The sequence below is a fragment of the Dermochelys coriacea genome, chromosome 12 (assembly GCF_009764565.3).
Source record: "Dermochelys coriacea isolate rDerCor1 chromosome 12, rDerCor1.pri.v4, whole genome shotgun sequence".
In the NCBI taxonomy this organism is placed as follows: domain Eukaryota; kingdom Metazoa; phylum Chordata; order Testudines; family Dermochelyidae; genus Dermochelys; species Dermochelys coriacea.
In genome coordinates this window covers 23,703,340-23,724,291 of record NC_050079.1, presented here as the reverse complement: position 1 = coordinate 23,724,291, position 20,952 = coordinate 23,703,340, and the positions used below count along the sequence as shown (strand labels likewise).

At 42.0% G+C, this 20,952-nt stretch overlaps 2 protein-coding genes across 13 annotated transcripts in view; one reads left to right on the top strand and one right to left on the bottom strand.

The window, feature by feature from the left end:
- Positions 1–20,952, bottom strand: part of FAAP24 (FA core complex associated protein 24) — a 56,003-nt gene that overhangs the window by 11,874 nt on the left and 23,177 nt on the right. For 5 of the 11 annotated variants that reach the window (XM_043495147.1, XM_043495148.1, XM_043495149.1 and 2 more), the window contains exon 6: positions 3,101–4,182. In XM_043495147.1, the coding sequence (XP_043351082.1) occupies positions 4,024–4,182 (159 nt within the window). In that variant the 3' untranslated portion in view covers positions 3,101–4,023. Of the gene's footprint in view, positions 1–3,100; positions 4,187–8,046; positions 8,054–20,952 lie in introns of those variants that run through there. The other 6 variants (XM_043495144.1, XM_043495143.1, XR_006275185.1 and 3 more) reach the window with 5 other exon arrangements.
- The window catches only part of RHPN2 (rhophilin Rho GTPase binding protein 2), a 44,874-nt gene that overhangs the window by 15,337 nt on the left and 8,585 nt on the right, over positions 1–20,952 (top strand). For both annotated transcript variants that reach the window (XM_038368121.2, XM_038368122.2), the window contains exons 3-8: positions 5,217–5,345; positions 9,644–9,719; positions 14,614–14,691; positions 15,893–16,017; positions 16,939–17,105; positions 19,540–19,727. In XM_038368121.2, the coding sequence (XP_038224049.1) occupies positions 5,217–5,345; positions 9,644–9,719; positions 14,614–14,691; positions 15,893–16,017; positions 16,939–17,105; positions 19,540–19,727 (763 nt within the window). The remainder of the gene's footprint in view (positions 1–5,216; positions 5,346–9,643; positions 9,720–14,613; positions 14,692–15,892; positions 16,018–16,938; positions 17,106–19,539; positions 19,728–20,952) is intronic.

Below are 20,952 nucleotides of genomic sequence, written 5' to 3'. Positions count from 1 at the left end.
ATTCCTTAGGCTTCATTGTGACATAACCTGGAAGAAGAGGGTGGAGTAGACCACATCTGAGAGGCAGTGACTGACTTGGTCAGCAGGCTTGATGGTGCAGTGGGCCAGATTTTTGCAGGGTTGAAAGCAAAATTTTCCTGGACCTGGGCCCCATCTTAAATTTTCAAAAGTGCATGAATGACTTACCTAAGTCCTGTTTTCAGAAGTCACTTAGGTATTTAGGAGCTTAAGTCCTATTGACTTTCAATGAGGTTAAGGGCTTGTCTACACATAAACCACTGCAGTGGCACAGGTACACTGCTGCAGCGCTTCAGTAAAGATGCTATCTATGCTGATGGGAGGGGTTCTCCCATTGGTGTAGGTATTCCACCTCCCCAAGAGGCAGTAGCTAGGTTGACAGGAGAATTCTCCCTTTGACCTAGTGCTGTCTATACTGGAGGTTAGGTTGGTTTAACTGTGTTACTCAGGGATGTGGATTTTTCACAACCCTGAGTGACATAGTTATACCAACCTAATTTCCTAGTGTAGACCAGGCCTTAGACTCCTAAGAGCCTAAGTGACTTTTGAAAATTGGACTTAGGAAAATCAATAGGAGCTTTTAAAAACTGTACCCCATTACAGACTGAATCCACTCCCGGAGTTTCTGCAGGTGCCTGCTATAAAGGTTCCCTGGTCTGTAATGCCAGTTTCTGATTCTGAAAGGAAAAAATGCTTTCTACCTTGATGGCATAAAAATGATCTCTGAGCTTCCCCTGGTTTATGTGAAACCCCATGTGCTATCTAGAGTAAAGTATATGAACATCTGTAAAGTATGAACTTCCTTCCTTTTGTGCATTTGCTTTTTAAGATTCTGTCTTTCCACTTTAGTTTCCTTTAGTTCTCTGAGTTATTTATCTTAAAAATCTGACCTTGCAATGTTTATGGGGAAACCCCATAGCTGGTCTGTGGTGGGGAGGGGATTTCTCTTTCATTTGCCTGCTGCTGGAAGGCTTTTCTTCTTTATTAAAAAAAGAAAAAACAAAGAAACCATTTATTTAGACCCCTACCTGTATCTGCCTTGCAGTACAAGCCTTATATTGTTCCCTACCATCTAACCCTACGACTGGCTGTTTACCTCCTAGTCGCTATTTTCCCCCAACAGAGAAAATTACTCATGTAACTCTACTTCTGTGAAGCATGACTTCTTTGACTAGATTCCCACTTGCCCACCCACCTGCCTTACCCCTCAGATGTTGGAAGTGACAGATGCTCAGGGGCATATCCTCAGCTAGTGTAAATCATCCTGACTCCTTTGACTTTCATGGAGCTAGACAATTTACACTAGTTGAGGATTTTTTGCCTCTCAGTGACTGACTTTTATTTTGGTGCTCATCTTACCATAGATATTTTTTTGCCTATGTATTTTGCTCAAAATTTGTAGATCTGTCTGTTTCATGCTCAAGAAAGAGCTGTTCTGTAGGCCACTGAGGTAAGGGCATTGAGTTGTAGAATGGGGCTCCCTGACTTTACATGTTGTATGTAACTCGCACATCTCCTGAATGTGGTGTTCTATCCCCTCTAGTGGTACCGAGATCACTTGGAGATTGAGTCTGCTACAGCTTCAGTTAAGAGCCACATATGTGACTTTTAGCTCATGCAGTAGAGGCTCATGCATTTAGCTTCAGAGGTCCTATGTTCCCGCCCACAGGCAACCGGGGTCTGTCTGTGTTACATATATGTACAAATAGCTCCATTGAAATGCAGTCACTTAGGGAATACCACAAATGCCTGTTCTTAGATGGAAGGGAATATTAACCTTTTGGCTGCCTGGCACCTCTCTACATCTCCTTGGCTAACCCACTATTCACTTTGAGTTGCACCTCTTTTAAAATAACCCTGCGGTGGCTGACACTCAGCGAGCCAGGAGTAAACCTGTCTCAAATTATGGCTTCAGGGGACTCACTGTGTTGACCAGGCGGAATGGCGTCCGCTTCCTCTCCTGAGAAGGGGATGACAGGGGATCCCAGAGAGGACATAATTCCCCCTTACCACAGGAAAAAACTGCATTTACTGTGGAGCTCAGGAGCCCATGGGGCAGCAGCCATGCTGGCTATTTTCTGCTGCCCACAGAAGTAACTGCTTCTAAATATATTTGAAAAGAGGAGTTTTATTAAAGGCAAAGAATCTGGGATCAGTTACCCTGATAGAGACATTCAGCAGAATAATTAAAATATAGTTTCCTGTTTACTTTTCTGCTGAATTTCCAGAAAAAGATATAAAATGGACATTTTATCTATAAAGAACCCTCGGTGAAAATTCAAATCCAAAGGGAACACAGTAAGTACTGACAGGCTGGCCCAATATTTCATCTGCTTTTTTTTGTACAGGTTTTCAAACTCCATGTAAATCTTGGAGTTTCTTTCTTCCAAAGCAAAATCATAAGAGAAAACACAGTGCTAGAAGCCCAGCCTCACTCCTAATGCAGTCTCATAGCAACAAACTAACAGCACAGGCAATGAAACAATGGAGCAAGTGATTTTGGTTTTCATGAAACCCAAAATCAGTTTTAAGCTTACAAGTGGTAAGAGCTCTGTGTAGCTTGAAAACTTGCCTCTTTCAGCAACAGAAGTCCAATAAAAAGATATACAAGTCCAATAAAACATATTATCTCACCCACTTTGTCTCTCTAATATCCTGGGACCAACATGGCTACAACAACACTGCAAAGAAGAGTTACTAAAACCAACAGTGTGGAAAAGTGATTGTAAAATGAAGGGGAACATACCTTTCAAATATTCTGGTGGGTATGAGCAGTGTTCCCTCTAATTTTTCCTTATTGGTGCACATAACAACATTCATGTGGTGGGGATGAGGCCAAGGAGTTTGGAGTGTGGAAGGGGGCTCAGAGCTGGGGCAGAGGGTTGAGGTGCGGGGGGGTGTGATGGCTCCAGCTGGGGATATGGGATTTGGGGTTGGGCCAGGGATGAGGGGTTTAGGGTACAGGCTGGTGGGGAGAGAGAACTTCCCCCAGCTCTCTCTCACCACAGCAGCACCTGGGCTTGGGGGGAGAGGTGACTCTCCCCAGTGCAGCAGCTCCGGGGCTGGGGGCCGCGGGATAGGTGCCTCTCCCCCAGCCCCGGCAGGTCTGGGCCGGGGCTGGGTTGGGGCTGTGGGAAGGGCACCTCTCCCCTGGCCGCAGCAGGTCCGGGCCAGGCTGGGGGAGAGGCATCTCTCCATACCACAGCTCTGAGCACCTGCACGGCACTTGTGCAGCCACGCAGCAGCCTCTTAATTTAGAGGGAACTTAGGGTATGAGTTTTCATCCACTTTCTGATACCGTCCTTTTCTTCACCATGGAATCGGATTGCTTAATTTCTCTTGATTGCTTAATAACTAGTCTTATAATTAGCAGAGTCATTTAAATAAAAGTTACAAATTTGCCACATTTCTTTTCTGAATTAAGATGTGTTAAATTGATGTTTTCAAAGTAACATCTCTCATATTTATTAACAAGAGTAATTGAAACCTTACTGAAAAGGACCTGGGCCTGCATTCCTTCCCCAAGCAGAGCTCTTAGGCCAGTGTTTTTAAAAATGGTCACTGAATTTGGTTGTGTAAACTTCTGGGTGCCCAATTGGGGGCTAATTTTCAGAAGAGCCGAGCACAAATGAACACCATGATTCTCAACTGAACGGTGATGTTCCGCTCCTCTTAAAAATCAGCCCCAAAGTGTCTCAACCTGGGATCCCAAAAAGAGGCACCCAAAATCAATGTCTACTTTTTGAAAATGCAACTGCTGCTGACTTCAGTAGGAGCTCTGGCTAAGAAAGGAGTGTAGCATTGGACCTAATTCTGGTGTGTGAGTGTACCATGTAATTAAAGTCCAAGTACATCTCTAAAATCAAATTGCATCAAAACATATTCAATTAAACTATTTAAATGTATGTCATCTGTAGGTGCCGTAAGGTAAACAACTGCTCCCAGGTCAAACTATTTCAGACTCATTTCTAGGTATGCTGCTGGATGATAGTTCAGATAGTTGGACTAACTCAAAGTGCTCCTCAAGCGAAAAGAAATCAAAAATTGAGATTTTATTTGCATTTCAGCAGACTCCAGAAGCAGCAAGCCAGTCTTTTGTCCACAGGGAGCCTCTCTTAACGTAGTTTGAGGAAAAACTGGAAATGCTGGTTCCTTTATTACTGGCTGAAACACAAGTAAAATAATGAGACATTTATACTTCCACAGAGAATTATGGGTTAGCAGGTGTGTCCTAATCTAAGTTGGAATGTTTATATAGCAAATACTGATCTTGTTAACTAATAATTCTATTGGGCTATTGACTATTTGGTTATATGGACCAAAGTTCAGAGTATCAATCCATAAGCAAATAAGCAGTTGTTCAATCTTAACTTTTTAATGGACTTTTGTGTTGCCAGCTAAGTGTTTATCTTAAAACAGCACTTATGATAAATAACATGAGATTTCTAGGTACTACACAGTATTGCGTTGCTTATATGATGATTCATGCTAGAAGCACGTGTTAATATAGCTACACCCATAAATATTCAAATATAAATATGTGCAGAAATGCGTTAGAGGCTACATTTAAAGACGTATCTATTATGCTAATGGTATAACGGGATGCTATACCTATACAGAAGAAAATGATTATCCCCAGACACATCAGAAAAACAGAACTAAAGGGAAGTCACATCACATTCTTCTTGTGAGGAGAAAAATGTCTGGTTTTTATTTTAAGAAAAACAGAACTAACAGTAATCATACCGGATGATGAATGAATTGTCCAGTGACTGTAATGGTGGGAGAGAGGGGTTTAACCAAAGTTAGACATGTCCTTTTTTCTTTACAGCTCACTTTAGGAGAAAGCCTTGTAATCAACTCAGATTTTTATTTTCAGAATATAATTAAGATGTAAATCCTTCTGTTTTACTGTTAATTTATCCTCAAAGTTAAATCTTAAAATCATTCCAAAAAGGTCAGTACATAGCAAACCTGTTAAGTGTCTGCACGCTGTTTTGTATCTGAAACCTATTCCAAGTTCTGTCTTGGCAGCAAACCAAATAAATTCTGAAACTCGAGTTCTCATATCATCTCCTAAGAAAAAAAAATCTTAAAAATGATGGGAATGCCAGTAAGGGGGCTCAACGAAGCTGGTGTACAATACGGAGCCTATTCTCTGGGCAGTCACAAAGGGGCATATCTCTTTCTCTTTGCAGAGCAACCACTAACAACAAAGTGCGAGAACAGGCACTTCTTGAACTGAGTTTTGTAAACTCAGACCTGCAAATCTTAAAGGAAGAATTAGAAGGCCTTAATATCTCAGTGGAAGTTTATCAGAACACAGAGTAAGTGAAAATCTACTCTATTATCAACCCCCCTTTTGTTTACCACTTGAAATAAAACTGGTGCCGGATGAGTGTGAATGCTGGACAGTAATTACATGAAAAAATTGTGAATAAAGACCATGATAGAAGGAGAATATACTTTCTCTTAATCAACAGTCTGACCACATAGTCTGTATATTTGTCTCTCTCTGTATCTGCCTGAGCTGTCTCAGTGCCTTATAGAAGTTGTCCCTCATGCCTCTATTCTCCAATATGGACCTTGCTCCAGGCCTGGCTACGTCTCGCATGATGCATCGCAGTCTCTCCCTGTGGCAAGCTGCCACTGCGGTGCATGAGGCACTGCAGAGATTCAGCCGCAGGTAGAGAGCAGGCGAGCAAGGCCCATAGAGGAAAACGGGGGCAGCTCCCATTAAACACTGCAGCAACTCAGGCAGACACAAAGATTAGTATTGTCCTGATGTGAACTGAAACATATTGGTTTCCCCAAAGGAAAATTCTGCCAAAATCAAGTTTTCCATAGAAAATTTTGACCCAAATCTCAATTTCTGAGGGGAAAATGTTTTGTTCAGATTTTTTCCACCCTCTCAAACATGCACAGGGAGTGCAGTAGGGAAGATGAAAGTGACAGCTGCAGTAGTGACAGAAAGGGGAGCAGGTTTGTCGTAGTCTCCAGAAGCACATACATAGCCCACCTCTCCAACCTCCCTAGCAAGTCCTTGAGAAGATAATTTAAAACATTCTGCTCTTTGATGGTGAAGACCAGTGTTCCCTCTAATTTTTCCCACCCATGTGCGGAATGAATTTTGTTATGTGCACCAATATGAAGGTGATGTATGACACATTACCTTCATATTGGTGCACATAACAAAATTCATGTGGTGGGGGTGGGGCCAAGGGGTTCGGAGTGTGGGACGGGGCTCAGACCTGGGGCCGAAGGTTGGGGTGTAGGGGTGTGAGGGCTCTGGCTGGGGATGCGGTCTCTGGGGTTGGCCTGTGGCTGGGTCCAGGCTGCTCTGAGGCTGGTCTGGGCTGTGCCACCCTGGCCACACCGGGCCAGGCTGCTCCGGGCCGTGCAGCCTTGGCTGTGCCCGGGCCCAATCCAACTGAGCCGCCATGGCCACGGCAGGTCTGGGCCACAGGCTGAGTTGGGGCTGGGGCAGGGGCGTCCCTCCCCTGGCAGGTCAGGGGTCGGGCGAGGGATGCCCCTCCCCCACCGGGGCAGGTCCCTGCTCTGGGCGAGTTCACTGAGCGCCTGTGTGGTGCAAAATAGGCTGCTGTGCGGCCGCACAGTTTACAAGGAATTTAGGTGAAGACCCAGGTTTTGGTGAAGATCTTGTGGCTGGAACAGTGGCCCTTCTGACTGTCATTTTAGTTGACCTCCTTTGAACTATTTCCTACGTTTCCAATGATCTTCATATTATAAAGAACTCCAAACTGCAGGCATTATGTTATGTACAATCTAACCAAGTCTGCATAAAGGACACATCAGTATTTCATGTGTCAAAGAGTGGCACTCTTTCTCCATATCTATAGACCATATACTCCCCTCCACTTACGCAGTGCAGAGAAAAGGGGAAAGTCCCAAAGCATGCTAAGAAGAGGGAAGCCATGTAGGGAAAAAGGGGGGTATAGGCATATTACTTACCTCAGTGACAACCTGTGTCCCTCTGTGACTGCTGCAGAGAGAGCAGAGCTCTCAAAGAGCTGTACTTCTTAGGAGGGCTATATGCCCTTCTTTCCTGTTTTAGGCATGATGTGAACCACATGTTTGCCAGTTGACAGGGATCTCTTGTTGGTCAAAGGATATAATAATGTGTCTTTATACAACTCTGGCAAGACCATCCTTGAAGAATGGATACAACTTTGGGCGCTTTTTGTACAGAATAGACACCAGAAAGTGGGATAAGACAGGTAAACCTGTCAAGCAGATCTGCTTCTAAACAGAGGGCCATATTCTCCCTCCACTCATACCTGTGCAACCCTTGCAGCAAAAACTGAGGGCAAAAATCTTGCCCAGAAAGTTTCTGAGGTGGTGACAGGAATCCTGAAAATGCAAATACCACTTGTCTTCCTATTCCATATTATACACTTGTTCAGGAGGTGGGAGGAGAGTTTGCCCTGAGCATGTACATGAGAATACCCCTGTAGCCATAAAAATGCTCCTAGCTTACCTGTGGGCCAATCCTTACTGTGTGGTCAAAGGATATTTTTCAAAACTGTGTGTCACACACCCAGTTTATAAGAATAGTGAAGACTATTACTTAATCTATGGGTGTGGCACTTCAGTAGCTAAAAGCAGATATTGAATTTCTTTACATTCATTTTAGAGTTGGCAGAAACACTGGTGTCCAGGGAAATTGTACACAAACCTGGCTGCTTAATGAAGATGGATCATGAAAGAACATATTAAATCAATATGTAATATTTTTAGTGGCTTGTCTTTTATCAGTTTATTTTTCAAAGGTAACTGCTGTAAAAGCATTGAAATAACAGTTCTTTCCAATATTTGGTTACGTTAGACGTGTTGCACCCTCAAGTGTGTGTGTGTGGGTGTGTGTATTTGTGCCTCACTACCAGGAAGAATAGTTTTAAACTCCATCAGGGGCTCCATAGGAGCCCCCTGCAGATGCTGCCCAGTAGGTGAGCTGAATATGCACTGCTCCTTGGGGCTCTGGCTCGTCTCCTCCTCAATTGGCCCTGCCTTCTTTCTGGATTGCACCAGCCAGCTCTAGGGACCTTCTTATGGTAAACTGGAGTTGTGAGTAGATTGCACTACTGCTCCCCTGGCAGACTTTTCACCACGAGGGACATGCATGCATCCCAGGTTCTGCTGGCTTTGCTGATGGAAACCTGTGAGTGAATCACTCCCATAGTATTTCGTAGTGAAAAAAGTCAGTTAAGTGTTTGCTGGAAAAAGAAAAGATCAGATAAACAGATATCTGGAAAAGATCAGATATTCAGACGCCAAGGACACTTTTTTTCAAACAGACACTATTCCATCTTTCCCACTCAACATGTTGTAAATAATAACTGAAAGAAATCCTGAAATCAAATTCTCTGTTTGAAATGGGACATTTTGCTTAAGAAAAGAGTGGTGAAGACCCCTCACAGTTGGGACCAAATGCTCATGATCTCCTTATTTATATGAGTAGTCCCACTAGCAAACAATAGGATTACTCTTATAATATGAGCAGGATTTGGTCCTTGATCAAGAGTTTTATTTTCCTTAAGGATAAAGGGTTTTTTTTTTTTTTTTGTTTTTTTTTAACATTGCCTTCTTGTATCTCATCACCCTCTGTGAAGATGCTTCTCAGGGTTGAATTCTTCCCCCACCCTAACATTTTCTAAAAGTTAAATACACGCGATGCAGAGGTTCTCAAACTTTTTACTATCAGGCTCCACTTGTATCAAAACCAGTGAGCTCAGGCCTCACTTTCCAATGTGCTAGAAACAATTTATGTACATCAACCATTGATGGACTAGTAGAATATTGAAGCATATGGAATTATCATAGCCCTTACTTGTGTACGTCTCTCTGCAGTGGCTGGCTTCTGCACATGTGGTTTATCCAGAGGTGGAAAGATTGATCCAAACTGATACAGACAAGTGATCTGTCAGTCCCCACTTTCTGTTTCCTTGGCCCCCTCTTCCTCTGGGGGAACAATGGCTCAAGGGCAACTCTCATTCTCTTCAGACTCTTTCCCTTTGAGCTTCTATCCCTATGCCTATTCCCCAATTCTGTCCCTCTCACCACACTGCCAAATGCAGCTGGCTTCTGCCTCCCCCTCTCCCAGTGGTTTATTCTGGCTGGGCACCAGCAGGGAAGATAGAAGAAGAAAGAAGAGACCAGACAATCTTCCTTCACTCCTTACTCACATCACAGAGGCCCCTGGGGGCCAGAAGGAGTAATTGTACAGAGAGAGTTTAAATCAAGAGCTCCCCCCTCCACAAAAAAAGTTATTGGAGTCTCCAGTTAAAATCTCACACACTGCAGCTGTTTACTTCACTTCTGTCATTCCTGAAATAGGAGCATTCATGTTTGGGTTTTATAATAATTTTTTTAAAATAAGGAAAATAACTTGTGTGGGACAGAACAGTCTGTGTAAAGGGAGTGTTACACAATTCTAAAATGCTTAAAGCCTCCTCGTGCAAATTAAAAAGGTGCATGTTACATATGCTGTCATCAAGAGACACAGCTCCTTCTCTCTATGGTCAAATGGAACAAGACAGGTAATTTTGCCAACAGAACAATAGAAAATAAGGAGTTAACTTTCTGTTTGTCTTTTCTTTTGCCGCAGAGAGACTTTTAGCATTCCCCTGATACCACTTGGCCTGAAGGAGACTAAAGAAGGGGACTTTACAATCCCTCTTAAGGTAAGTTTCGAAGATACAGATTTTAGAATCAATATTTAACATGTAACACTGCTATTATGTTTGAAGGTGCACAGCCTTGTGTGCAAATTCTAAACATATTTTTATGCTTTATTTGCACTAATCTGATCAAGAACCAAGAATTTAGCACACCAAGAACTATCAAGGATTTGAGATCAGTTAATGTCCTTCAGAAGATCTTTCCCAGTGACATCAGTGGGTTGACTCTTGATTTACATTTGTGTGAAAGCAAAATCAGGCAAACTGTCGAAGGCTGGGGGGTCTAAGCCTCCCCAACCCAGACCGTGGCCCCACTCATACTCTGGCCCGAGGCCCCGCTCTTGTTCCCTTTCTCCCCCAAAGCTGATGGGTCCCAGTCAGGGGTGGCTTGGGCCAGCTGGGGGTAGGGCAGGCTGGCATGGGGTGGCTGGAATGGGCGGGCCGGAGCTCCTCTGGTCATTATGGGGGGGCCCCTCGGGCAGAAGGGGCAGGGCCGGGGGAATATTGGGGTTCACCCGCTGCCCATGCGCACTGGCTTATGGCCCAGCTAGTAGTGGTGGTGGTGGTGGTGGTGATGATGATAATAACAACAACCATTTATTGTTTGTACATTACCCACACTTGTACTTGGTGCTCTACAATACAAATTAAACAAGGTCCCTGTCCAGATGTTACAGTCTAAATGAAGACCAATTAAATAATCTGGGTGTACTCACCTTTCTCCCCCTACCATCACGGCAGCTGGGGGATGGTTTGGCACACAGGAAGGTAGTCGGAGTGTATTCAGGTGATTCTGATTTAGACTAAGATTTTCTGCTGGGGAGGGAACATAGCCAGAGCATGCTATGCCTGGGGACAGGAAGAGGCTGTGGTGCAGAGGCAGCTATGAGAGCTCTGCACTAGGGGAATACCCAGCTAGGACAGGGGAAGCCCCAGTTAACCCTGTATGTCAACTTTAAGGGGGCTTTATGATGCAAAATACTTTTACTAGGTCCAGGGACCAAACCCATAGAATGGATCCAATTTGCTCCCAATTACATAGGTGTAGCTGCTAGTGCAGTCACATGAAATTGCACCTGATAGAACTGAGAGCAGAATTTGGCTCCTACAGAAAATGTAGTCTTTAACATTGTTTCAATTAAAAGGGCTTTATTACTTCTATGTTTTGATAAGTTATGTGATATAATTTTCTGTAAGCATGATAAAGATCATCTTTGGGGCACACAAATGTTATGTCTGTTATGGATATTTATTCAGGTGAGCTCAGCTGTGTTCAGCATATCTGTATTTGAATTAGATGATGAAATCCATGGAAGAAGGCTTTCTTTGCCAGAGGCAGTGAAATAAAACAATCAGGAATAATTCTCCCTGGAGCAAGTAAACAGCAACAGTTTTACCAAGCCAAGAACCACTTGGATTCAGAGCTTCACAAGGGACTTTAATCTGCATTCTTTCAAGCAAAACTCTTGCTGACTTTAATGGGAGTTTTAGAAATGAGTGTATGTTTGGAATCAAGGAGAATTCTCTTTCATTGACAGCTACTGTACAAGTTCTGCATGCTATTTAGTGGGAAATAGCTGTTTCAATCAGGAAGAAAGCTCTTTCTCAGTACTACTTTGGATCTTTTTTGAACTTTACAGCTCAAATTCAGAGGATGAATTGTAAAGCTGGCGTAAGCTAAACTCCCTTACGCTAATTGAGACTCCCACATACAGACTCCTCCCGTAGCTCTGTATACCCCCAGTCTCCTACTGTGGGAGTCAAAGTTGGTGCATCTAACCATGACAAGGAGCCTGAAGAAGGCGTAAGCTGAAAAAACCCACATCCTACTTTAACTTACCCCTTGAAGTCACTGGAGTTACACTGAAGTAAAACGAGAAAATCGGCCCCCCTTTTACTAACTTAGACTCTCTTAGACATCACTTAAGAATTTGGCCCCACTTCTTCATCTGTAGGTTATTCTTGATTGGCCATATTCTGCTGCCATTTATACCAGTGTAGTTTCATTAAACTCAGTGGAGTTTCACCAATATAACTAAGAGCAGAATTTGGCACAATATCTTTCTATTAATGAATTTGCACGATCATTTGACTCCCTTGTTTTATATTTTATATATTATAGGTTCAGGTGTCATTTTCAAAACTGCAGTTTGAAAAAAAAATGGAGAAAATATTATAGTTGTTTCGAGTCTGCTACATAAGATTGGGTTTCTTATATTTGATACAAGATGAAGATTCTCTGATTCTCATGGGTGACTTTAATTTTCCTGATATCTGCTGGGAGAGCAATACAGCGGTGCATAGACAATCCAGGAAGTTTTTGGAAAGCGTAGGGGACAATTTCCTGGTGCAAGTGCTAGGGGAGCCAACTAGGGGGAGCGCTTTTCTTGACCTGCTGCTCACAAACCGGGTAGAATTAGTGGGGGAAGCAAAAGTGGATGGGAATCTGGGAGGCAGTGACCATGAGTTGGTTGAGTTCAGGATCCTGACGCAGGGAAGAAAGGTAAGCAGCAGGATACGGACCCTGGACTTCAGGAAAGCAGACTTTGACTCCCTCAGGGAACAGATGGCCAGGATCCCCTGGGGGACTAACATGAAAGGGAAGGGAGTCCAGGAGAGCTGGCTGTATTTCAAGGAATCCCTGTTGAGGTTACAGGGACAAACCATCCCGATGAGTCGAAAGAATAGTAAATATGGCAGGCGACCAGCTTGGCTTAATGGTGAAATCTTAGCGGATCTTAAACATAAAAAAGAAGCTTACAAGAAGTGGAAGGTTGGACATATGACCAGGGAAGAGTATAAAAATATTGCTCGGGCATGTAGGAAAGATATCAGGAGGGCCAAATCGCACCTGGAGCTGCAGCTAGCAAGAGATGTCAAGAGTAACAAGAAAGGTTTCTTCAGGTATGTTGGCAACAAGAAGAAAGCCAAGGAAAGTGTGGGCCCCTTACTGAATGAGGGAGGCAAGCTAGTGACAGAGGATGTGGAAAAAGCTAATGTACTCAATGCTTTTTTTGCCTCTGTTTTCACTAACAAGGTCAGCTCCCAGACTGCTGTGCTGGGCATCACAAAATGGGGAAGAGATGGCCAGCCCTCTGTAGAGATAGAGGTGGTTAGGGACTATTTAGAAAAGCTGGACGTGCACAAGTCCATGGGGCCGGACGAATTGCATCCGAGAGTGCTGAGGGAATTGGCGGCTGTGATTGCAGAGCCCTTGGCCATTATCTTTGAAAACTCGTGGCGAACGGGGGAAGTCCCGGATGACTGGAAAAAGGCTAATGTAGTGCCCATCTTTAAAAAAGGGAAGAAGGAGGATCCTGGGAACTACAGGCCGGTCAGCCTCACCTCAGTCCCTGGAAAAATCATGGAGCAGGTCCTCAAAGAATCAATCCTGAAGCACTTAGAGGAGAGGAAAGTGATCAGGAACAGTCAGCATGGATTCACCAAGGGAAGGTCATGCCTGACTAATCTAATCGCCTTTTATGATGAGATTACTGGTTCTGTGGATGAAGGGAAAGCAGTGGATGTATTGTTTCTTGACTTTAGCAAAGCTTTTGACACGGTCTCCCACAGCATTCTTGTCAGCAAGTTAAGGAAGTATGGGCTGGATGAATGCACTATAAGGTGGGTAGAAAGCTGGCTAGATTGTCGGGCTCAACGGGTAGTGATCAATGGCTCCATGTCTAGTTGGCAGCCGGTGTCAAGTGGAGTGCCCCAGGGGTCGGTCCTGGGGCCCGTTTTGTTCAATATCTTCATAAATGATCTGGAGGATGGTGTGGATTGCACTCTCAGCAAATTTGCGGATGATACTAAACTGGGAGGAGTGGTAGATACGCTGGAGGGGAGGGATAGGATACAGAAGGACCTAGACAAATTGGAAGATTGGGCCAAAAGAAATCTAATGAGGTTCAATAAGGATAAGTGCAGGGTCCTGCACTTAGGATGGAAGAATCCAATGCACCGCTACAGACTAGGGACCGAATGGCTCGGCAGCAGTTCTGCGGAAAAGGACCTAGGGGTGACAGTGGACGAGAAGCTGGATATGAGTCAGCAGTGTGCCCTTGTTGCCAAGAAGGCCAATGGCATTTTGGGATGTATAAGTAGGGGCATAGCGAGCAGATCGAGGGACGTGATCGTTCCCCTCTATTCGACACTGGTGAGGCCTCATCTGGAGTACTGTGTCCAGTTTTGGGCCCCACACTACAAGAAGGATGTGGATAAATTGGAAAGAGTACAGCGAAGGGCAACAAAAATGATTAGGGGTCTAGAGCACATGACTTATGAGGAGAGGCTGAGGGAGCTGGGATTGTTTAGTCTGCAGAAGAGAAGAATGAGGGGGGATTTGATAGCTGCTTTCAACTACCTGAAAGGGGGTTTCAAAGAGGATGGCTCTAGACTGTTCTCAATGGTAGCAGATGACAGAACGAGGAGTAATGGTCTCAAGTTGCAATGGGGGAGGTTTAGATTGGATATTAGGAAAAACTTTTTCACTAAGAGGGTGGTGAAACACTGGAATGCGTTACCTAGGGAGGTGGTAGAATCTCCTTCCTTAGAGGTTTTTAAGGTCAGGCTTGACAAAGCCCTGGCTAGGATGATTTAACTGGGACTTGGTCCTGCTTTGAGCAGGGGGTTGGACTAGATGACCTTCTGGGGTCCCTTCCAACCCTGATATTCTATGATTCTATGATTCTAAGATATTACCTTGAAATCTTGTCTGTTACAGTTTTTCCCCTCTTGAAAATCTGACATATATAAATACAACACCATTTATTACTAATGAGTAGAAACTTTTCAAATCATGAAATTTTTGAATATTTAGGGCACTGTTAATATTTGCAGAGAAATCAAAGACTTTGGCCTGAAAGAGTAAGTGTATTCCACATTTTATTTTGTTTAGGACTTTATCCTGGAACATTACAGTGAAGACAGTTCTGACTATGAAGATGAAATAGCTGATCTTATGGATTTGAGACAAGTAGGTTTGATTGTGCATATTAATTCTCTTTGTGACTATGCCACCATATCCAGTTTTAATCTTGCAGATTTTTATTAATAATGTTCATATATGGTTAGATTGTGGCACTTTTACTGACAAATACTTTGCTCCAGGTTACCTTACTTCCACTTATTTCAGCTCCCAAGATATATAAAATGACAGGCTCCATATCCAAAGGACTCTATAATGCAATATTTCCATCAGTGATTTGGAAGTCTCACTGATAAAATTTGCAAATGACAAAGATTGGCAGAGTGGTAAATAATAAGGACAGGGTAGTCATAAGGTGTGATTTGTATCACTTGGCAGCTGGGGCCCATTCAAACAAAATGGGTTTCAGTACAGCTGTATGCAGAGTTGTACATCTAGAAATAAGGAATGCAGGCCATACCTATAGAATGGGGGGAAGGGGAGGACTGAAATATGGAAAACAGTGATATTGAAAAGGATTTAGGGATCATAGTGGACAAATACCTCTATATGAGCTCCCAGTGCAGTGGTGTAGGAAAAAAGGGCTATTCCTCACATATAATCCTGCATCTTGGCAAGGGTTTAGACTAGATGACCTTGCGGTCCCTTCTAACCCTATGATTCTATGATATAGATAAAACAGGTGAAGAAATGCATCGGGTGCGAAAATGATGCAACAAGAAAGCAAAGTAACTGAGCAGTTTAACACAACTTGAAAATTCAAAAGTATTGTTTGTTTTTAAAATATTATTGTTTAAATTGTAATGAGGGAATAAACTAAAGGTTTGAAGTGAGGCATGAAAGCAGAAGTGGAGTAAATAGTAGGGGTCTGTAGCACAATACTAGTAATTTCTAGATGTTGTTTGTTCAACTGTTCTTCTCTAGTTCACATAATACCTACTGTCCAACATTGTATTTCAACATGTGTGAGATTTACCTGTCACACACTACCTCCCATGTGCTTCCTTAGGGCCACGTACAGCCTCCTCTCCAGCTGCAGAACTCTAGTATTCAGAGTTGGGTGCACACATCAAGGGCAGGCTGTGCTCCTATACTTCTAATTTTTGTATTACAGAGACTTTTATATTATGCAAAAGTCCCACTGATTTTAGTTGAGCAGAACTGTGGCCTCAGTGTGTTACATTATTCACTTTGAAACTAAACAGAATGCATTGTGTGAATGTATGTTTTTACATATCTGAACTTTAAGGCCTGCCGTACTCCCAGCAGAGATGAATCCGGCATTGAGATGTTGATGAGCTATTTCATTCAACTTGGCTTTATAGAGAACAGATTTTTTCCACCTACCAGACAAATGGGGATTTTATTTACCTGGTAAGGTTTTTTTAGAACACTGTTAACCTTGAACTAGCTCTATGTAATTTGAAACGCTTATATTTTTCTTGTACAGTAAGTTTTCATATTTATACTGATAGACACTTTCTTTAGTTTGTACAGTGAAGTTCTGAAGAGAATAAGGCCTTTTCTATGCTGAGAGTAAGGTCTGTGAAGGGCCATAAGAATTCTCCTTAAATGTCTGCACATCCTACCTGGCTTTTGGGTCTTGGTGTGTACGAGCACATAGAAGCAGGTGGGGAAAGAGAAAGGCCTTGATTACATCCTTACTGCTTGCTGGGCAGCATGGTGAAAATGGGGGAATATTGTGATTTGCTGCTGATACTTCTTGAGTGGTTCAGTTTACACCTCACCCCTTTCTCAGGCTGTAGTATGAAACACAGTCTAGTTCTGTGTTATTGGAACTACAAGATGTATAGGCTAAGAGTATCTACTACTGTCTATCATAATTTGTAATGAATAGGAAACACTAGATAGTCTAAAATATCAGGACTACAGAAAAACTTCTGCACTGGCTCAGAATGGCAAGTGCTATGATATACTGCACCATTATCAACGGGAGAAGAATGTGACTCAGTGAATTTAAATCTTGTGTTTGTGAATAGAACAGGAGACTCCTACAATTTGGTCAAGAAAAACTATTTGAGTACCAGTTAAGAATTGCAAGAAGGGAAACATTGCTTTTAAGAAAGTTCAATAAATCCACTCATTAGCTCCTGGAGCTCAGGGATATATTTGCATTACATGCACATGATTATGAATTACCGTAAGTTTCAGCAAAAGCAGAAAAGGCATTACAGATCCTCTTCTGAACAATAAAATGAAAACACTGGTATCTCTGTGCTCACTTGTCTTTTTATGCTTATTTCATTTTGCCTCCTCCCCCTGCACCCACCCCAGGTATGATTCCTTCACAGGCGTCCCTGTCTGTCAGCCGAATTTGTTGCTAGAAAAAGCCAGTATTTTATTTAACATTGGAGCCCTCTACACACAGATTGGTACAAGATGTAATCGGCAGACCAAGCCTGGACTTGAAAATGCTGTTGATGCTTTTCAGAGAGCTGCAGGTATGTAAAGAGAGAAGGAGCTGTGGTTTATTTGCATATTGAAAATATGGGGGAGGTTATTTCTGGGGAAGTCTCAGTCAGTCTCTTACATACAGAGCTATACATTCAATATTGACTTTTGGTTTTATTAACACAGTCCAAACAGAAAAGGAGTTGGATTGAAACCCAAAGGTCCTAACAAGGATCTGTACTAGGCTTTCATTAAACATTCCTGTTAGTCTTAGTTTAACATTTCAAAAACCTGGAGCTGCTGTCTGAACAACATGTTTGGTAAAGACAAAGTGACTATTGTAGTTAATGATTAATTAGCTGTACATTCACCTTTTTTTTGCCTTTTCTCCATTACATCACTGTAATTGCATTGACTTGTATAAAATGTGTGTGATGGGAGTGAATAATCAGGCCTATAGCATCTACATTTTAAAAACATTTTAAAACAATCAAGTCTATTTTGATCCCAAATGAAGCTTATTGTCCAGTTGAGGTCAATGGTAAATTTGCCATTGATTCTGTATAGGAGCAGGATCTATGCCCATAATGAATCATTGGAGTTTCTATTCTGCTGTGTCTGTGGTAGTTAATGGGAGCTACACCCCTTGAGCTAACATGCTATAACAGTTCTGATTTTCATTAGAGTAGGTTTTGGAACAAAAACCTTTCATTACTTAGATAAAAGTCATCATAGAAGCGTAAGGTATTGTATTACTCATAGTATTTACAGGTGTTTAGAGGCAGTCTTAATATCTGTGAAATGAAAATGTGTTGCAAGATGATAATTATAATCCTCAACTGCTGACTTCCAATTTTGTAAAATGCTATCATAGTTGTTAATCACTGAACAAACAGTGTTACTTTAATAGCCCTAGTTCTTGTACTCAAGCTATATAGAGATTTAGAAAATATGGCTTTGTTCATTTTTAAATAGATTTTTTGTTTTGTCACACTACAGACTTCTTGTCTTTCTAGAAGAGGTTTCAGCATTTGTGAAATAAGAGAATTTCCCTTTAAAATTAAATATATCCCTATGTAGAGCAATAGCTATCTATATCAGTGTTTTGCTGGAGCTGTATTAAGTCATAAACTGCAGCACATCATCTGCAGCCAAAATATCTTTTGCAGGGCCCCACAACAACATGCACTCTGTAGGCACTTCATTGTACCTGTGCATAGCTCTGTAACACGTACGCTATGTTAACAGAATGACATGATCTAGTACACGTAGTAGCTGTTCTGTATGGGTGGACTGAAGTTGGTGCACTGATTCAATACATAACAGAGCCCTCAACAACAGAGCCCTCAACATGGATAGTAAAAAAAAGTCTGAATTATTTATCACACAAAGAGAAATAAATTGAGGCACCAGAAAATGAGGATGCTTTTCCGGACTTTCAGAGCCAATTCCATTTATTTCTTAAGGAATCAGAAGCTCAGATGGGCTTGACAGATTTTTGTGAAGTATAAGGGCTTATTGATAGCCTGTGATTAAAATTTGAGTAGTGGCAGGTTCTGTCTCCAAAAGTGTAAAAGCTAACACACTAATAAAATAAAGAACATAGCCAAATAGAACTAAAAAGTAGTGACAATGAGTGACAGATATTATTATAATAATACAGGGGGAACTTCCATAGCCCCAGATACTGCTGTGATACTTGTTCAGTAGCTTTAGGAAAGAAGCTCTAGCAGAACTTGATAAACCAGTTGGATGAGATGAATGGGATATGTTACATTTTAATCCTTGAGAGCATTATTTATTTTTTACACTACAGTTAATGTTTGTTTTAATTTTCTAAATGATAGATTAGTGGAAGTGGATGACTGAAGCAGAATCTAATCTTGCCCTGCTGAACATACTGTTCCAGTTTACTTATGGAACAGCACTAGACTTGAGCACTCAGTCGACTGAGCCTACTTTTGGAGTGTTTCCAAGATTAGTTAAATTGTTCTTTTTTTTGTTGTAGGGGTCCCTCACTACTTTTTCAACGTCCTAAGAATTCCCTCTCTCTTTCCTATTCCTGTGTAACACACCACCCTTAGGTCCCTGTAGAATTGTCAGTATGTTACCAGTAAAGCACCACTCAAAAAATCAGTCAGAGGAGTTCTTCTAAGTGAATCTTAAGGCATTGCTCCCCTTGTCCTGCCCCACAGGACAGCTTCTGTAGCCTCTCTTAATGATAACCTAGGACTGGGAACTGAGCACAGATGGTAATACAAAACACTAATCCATATGACAGTGGGTCATTTTAACTCTTCACACTTAATAAGAATCCATTTTGGATCATTTAATTTGGCTGAGTAATTTCTATAAAATATATTTTCAAGTTTCTCAATTGTCTTATTTGCTACTTTTCAGTTGTACTTGATTATTTGTGAATTGTGATCATCTGTAAAAGTCCTTTTCTGTTGTAATAATTAGAAAAACTTTTTAAAAATTCAGGTATTTTAAACTACCTAAAGGAAACATTTACTCACACACCAAGTTATGACATGAGCCCGGCCATGCTGAGTGTACTGGTCAAAATGATGCTTGCTCAAGCTCAAGAGTGTGTCTTTGAGCAGATCAGTCTCCCTGGAATACGAAATGAATTTTTCACACTAGTGAAGATGGCTCAGGAAGTTGCTAAGGTAAGCCATGAGACTTGGTGTTTTTAAACTCACACCAAGTTTGTTTCCAGTGCCAAATCACTAGCTTAAAACTCTACCATAGTGCCCGTTTATTAAACCTTTAAAGCATTTTTGTGACTTTGGTTTAAAGTATTGAGTGCAAAATGCTAATTACTGTTAATGATTTTTATAAAAACTGAAACTATGAAGTTACAGGGACTCATGTCGAGTTGTTGGCACAGTATGAAAACCTAATATGTAATCTGTTTGCAAGGTTGTATGTTCTAACATAAATACAGCGAGTTATGATGGAAGTACTGACACATCCTCAAGAGTGCCACTAAAATAGGAACATAGGATCTCCTGGATCATTGAGTCCAGTCCCCTGCTACTGCAGATAATCTTGTCACATAATAAGAGCTGTTCCATTAAAAAAACGTATCTAATGGAAACAAATACCAGAACAGCAACTGGACAGTGAATAATTTATTTACTGAAGTTCTGTGTGGTTCATCTTATCAAATTAAAGTACACAACTCGTAATTCTCACTGAGAATTAATAGGATTATTTCTGACAAAAATGTATGAGTAGTTATGACAATAGCATTTGATTCCATAAAGTAGATGACCAGCTCCTGCCTCCAGATCAACATGTGAAGGAGGTGTCAGTTGGTTATGTGGCACCACTTATGCCCCTGCCCCATTAACTGCTGCCAAATGCTGATCTGGCTTTACTTCTGCAGCTGGAGACTGGGTTGGCTATATATCCTGCCCACCACTAACCATACTCCTTCCCCCCGAAAAGTTTCACTGATCCGTCCCAGAGTTCTGTGTATTCTACTGGCAGCATGGTGGGTAAGAGCTAGTTATGGTTTGGTAGTGATGGGATTGCAAAACTTTCACAGGCTTACTCACAAATAAGAAGGCAGGCTCTGACATGGAAGATAATCCACCATACTCATGTGAACATAGGTAACAAACTGAGACATGAAGGTTCACTCAACCAATTCGTAGTGTCAGATAAAGGTCATATAGTACCCGACTCTAAATAAGATGGGCAAAACTTGGCCTGCCAACCTTAAAGAGCTTCCACGGATCAAACTCCTTTCACGTGTAACCTAATGTCAACTTTGAATCCAGCTTTTCTGAGCAGACAAATGTGTTTATTAAAACACTGATCTGCTCTATTCTCCTTTCAGTTGCATTAACAAGCCAAGATTTGCTTGCAAATTATAGAACTGTGTGG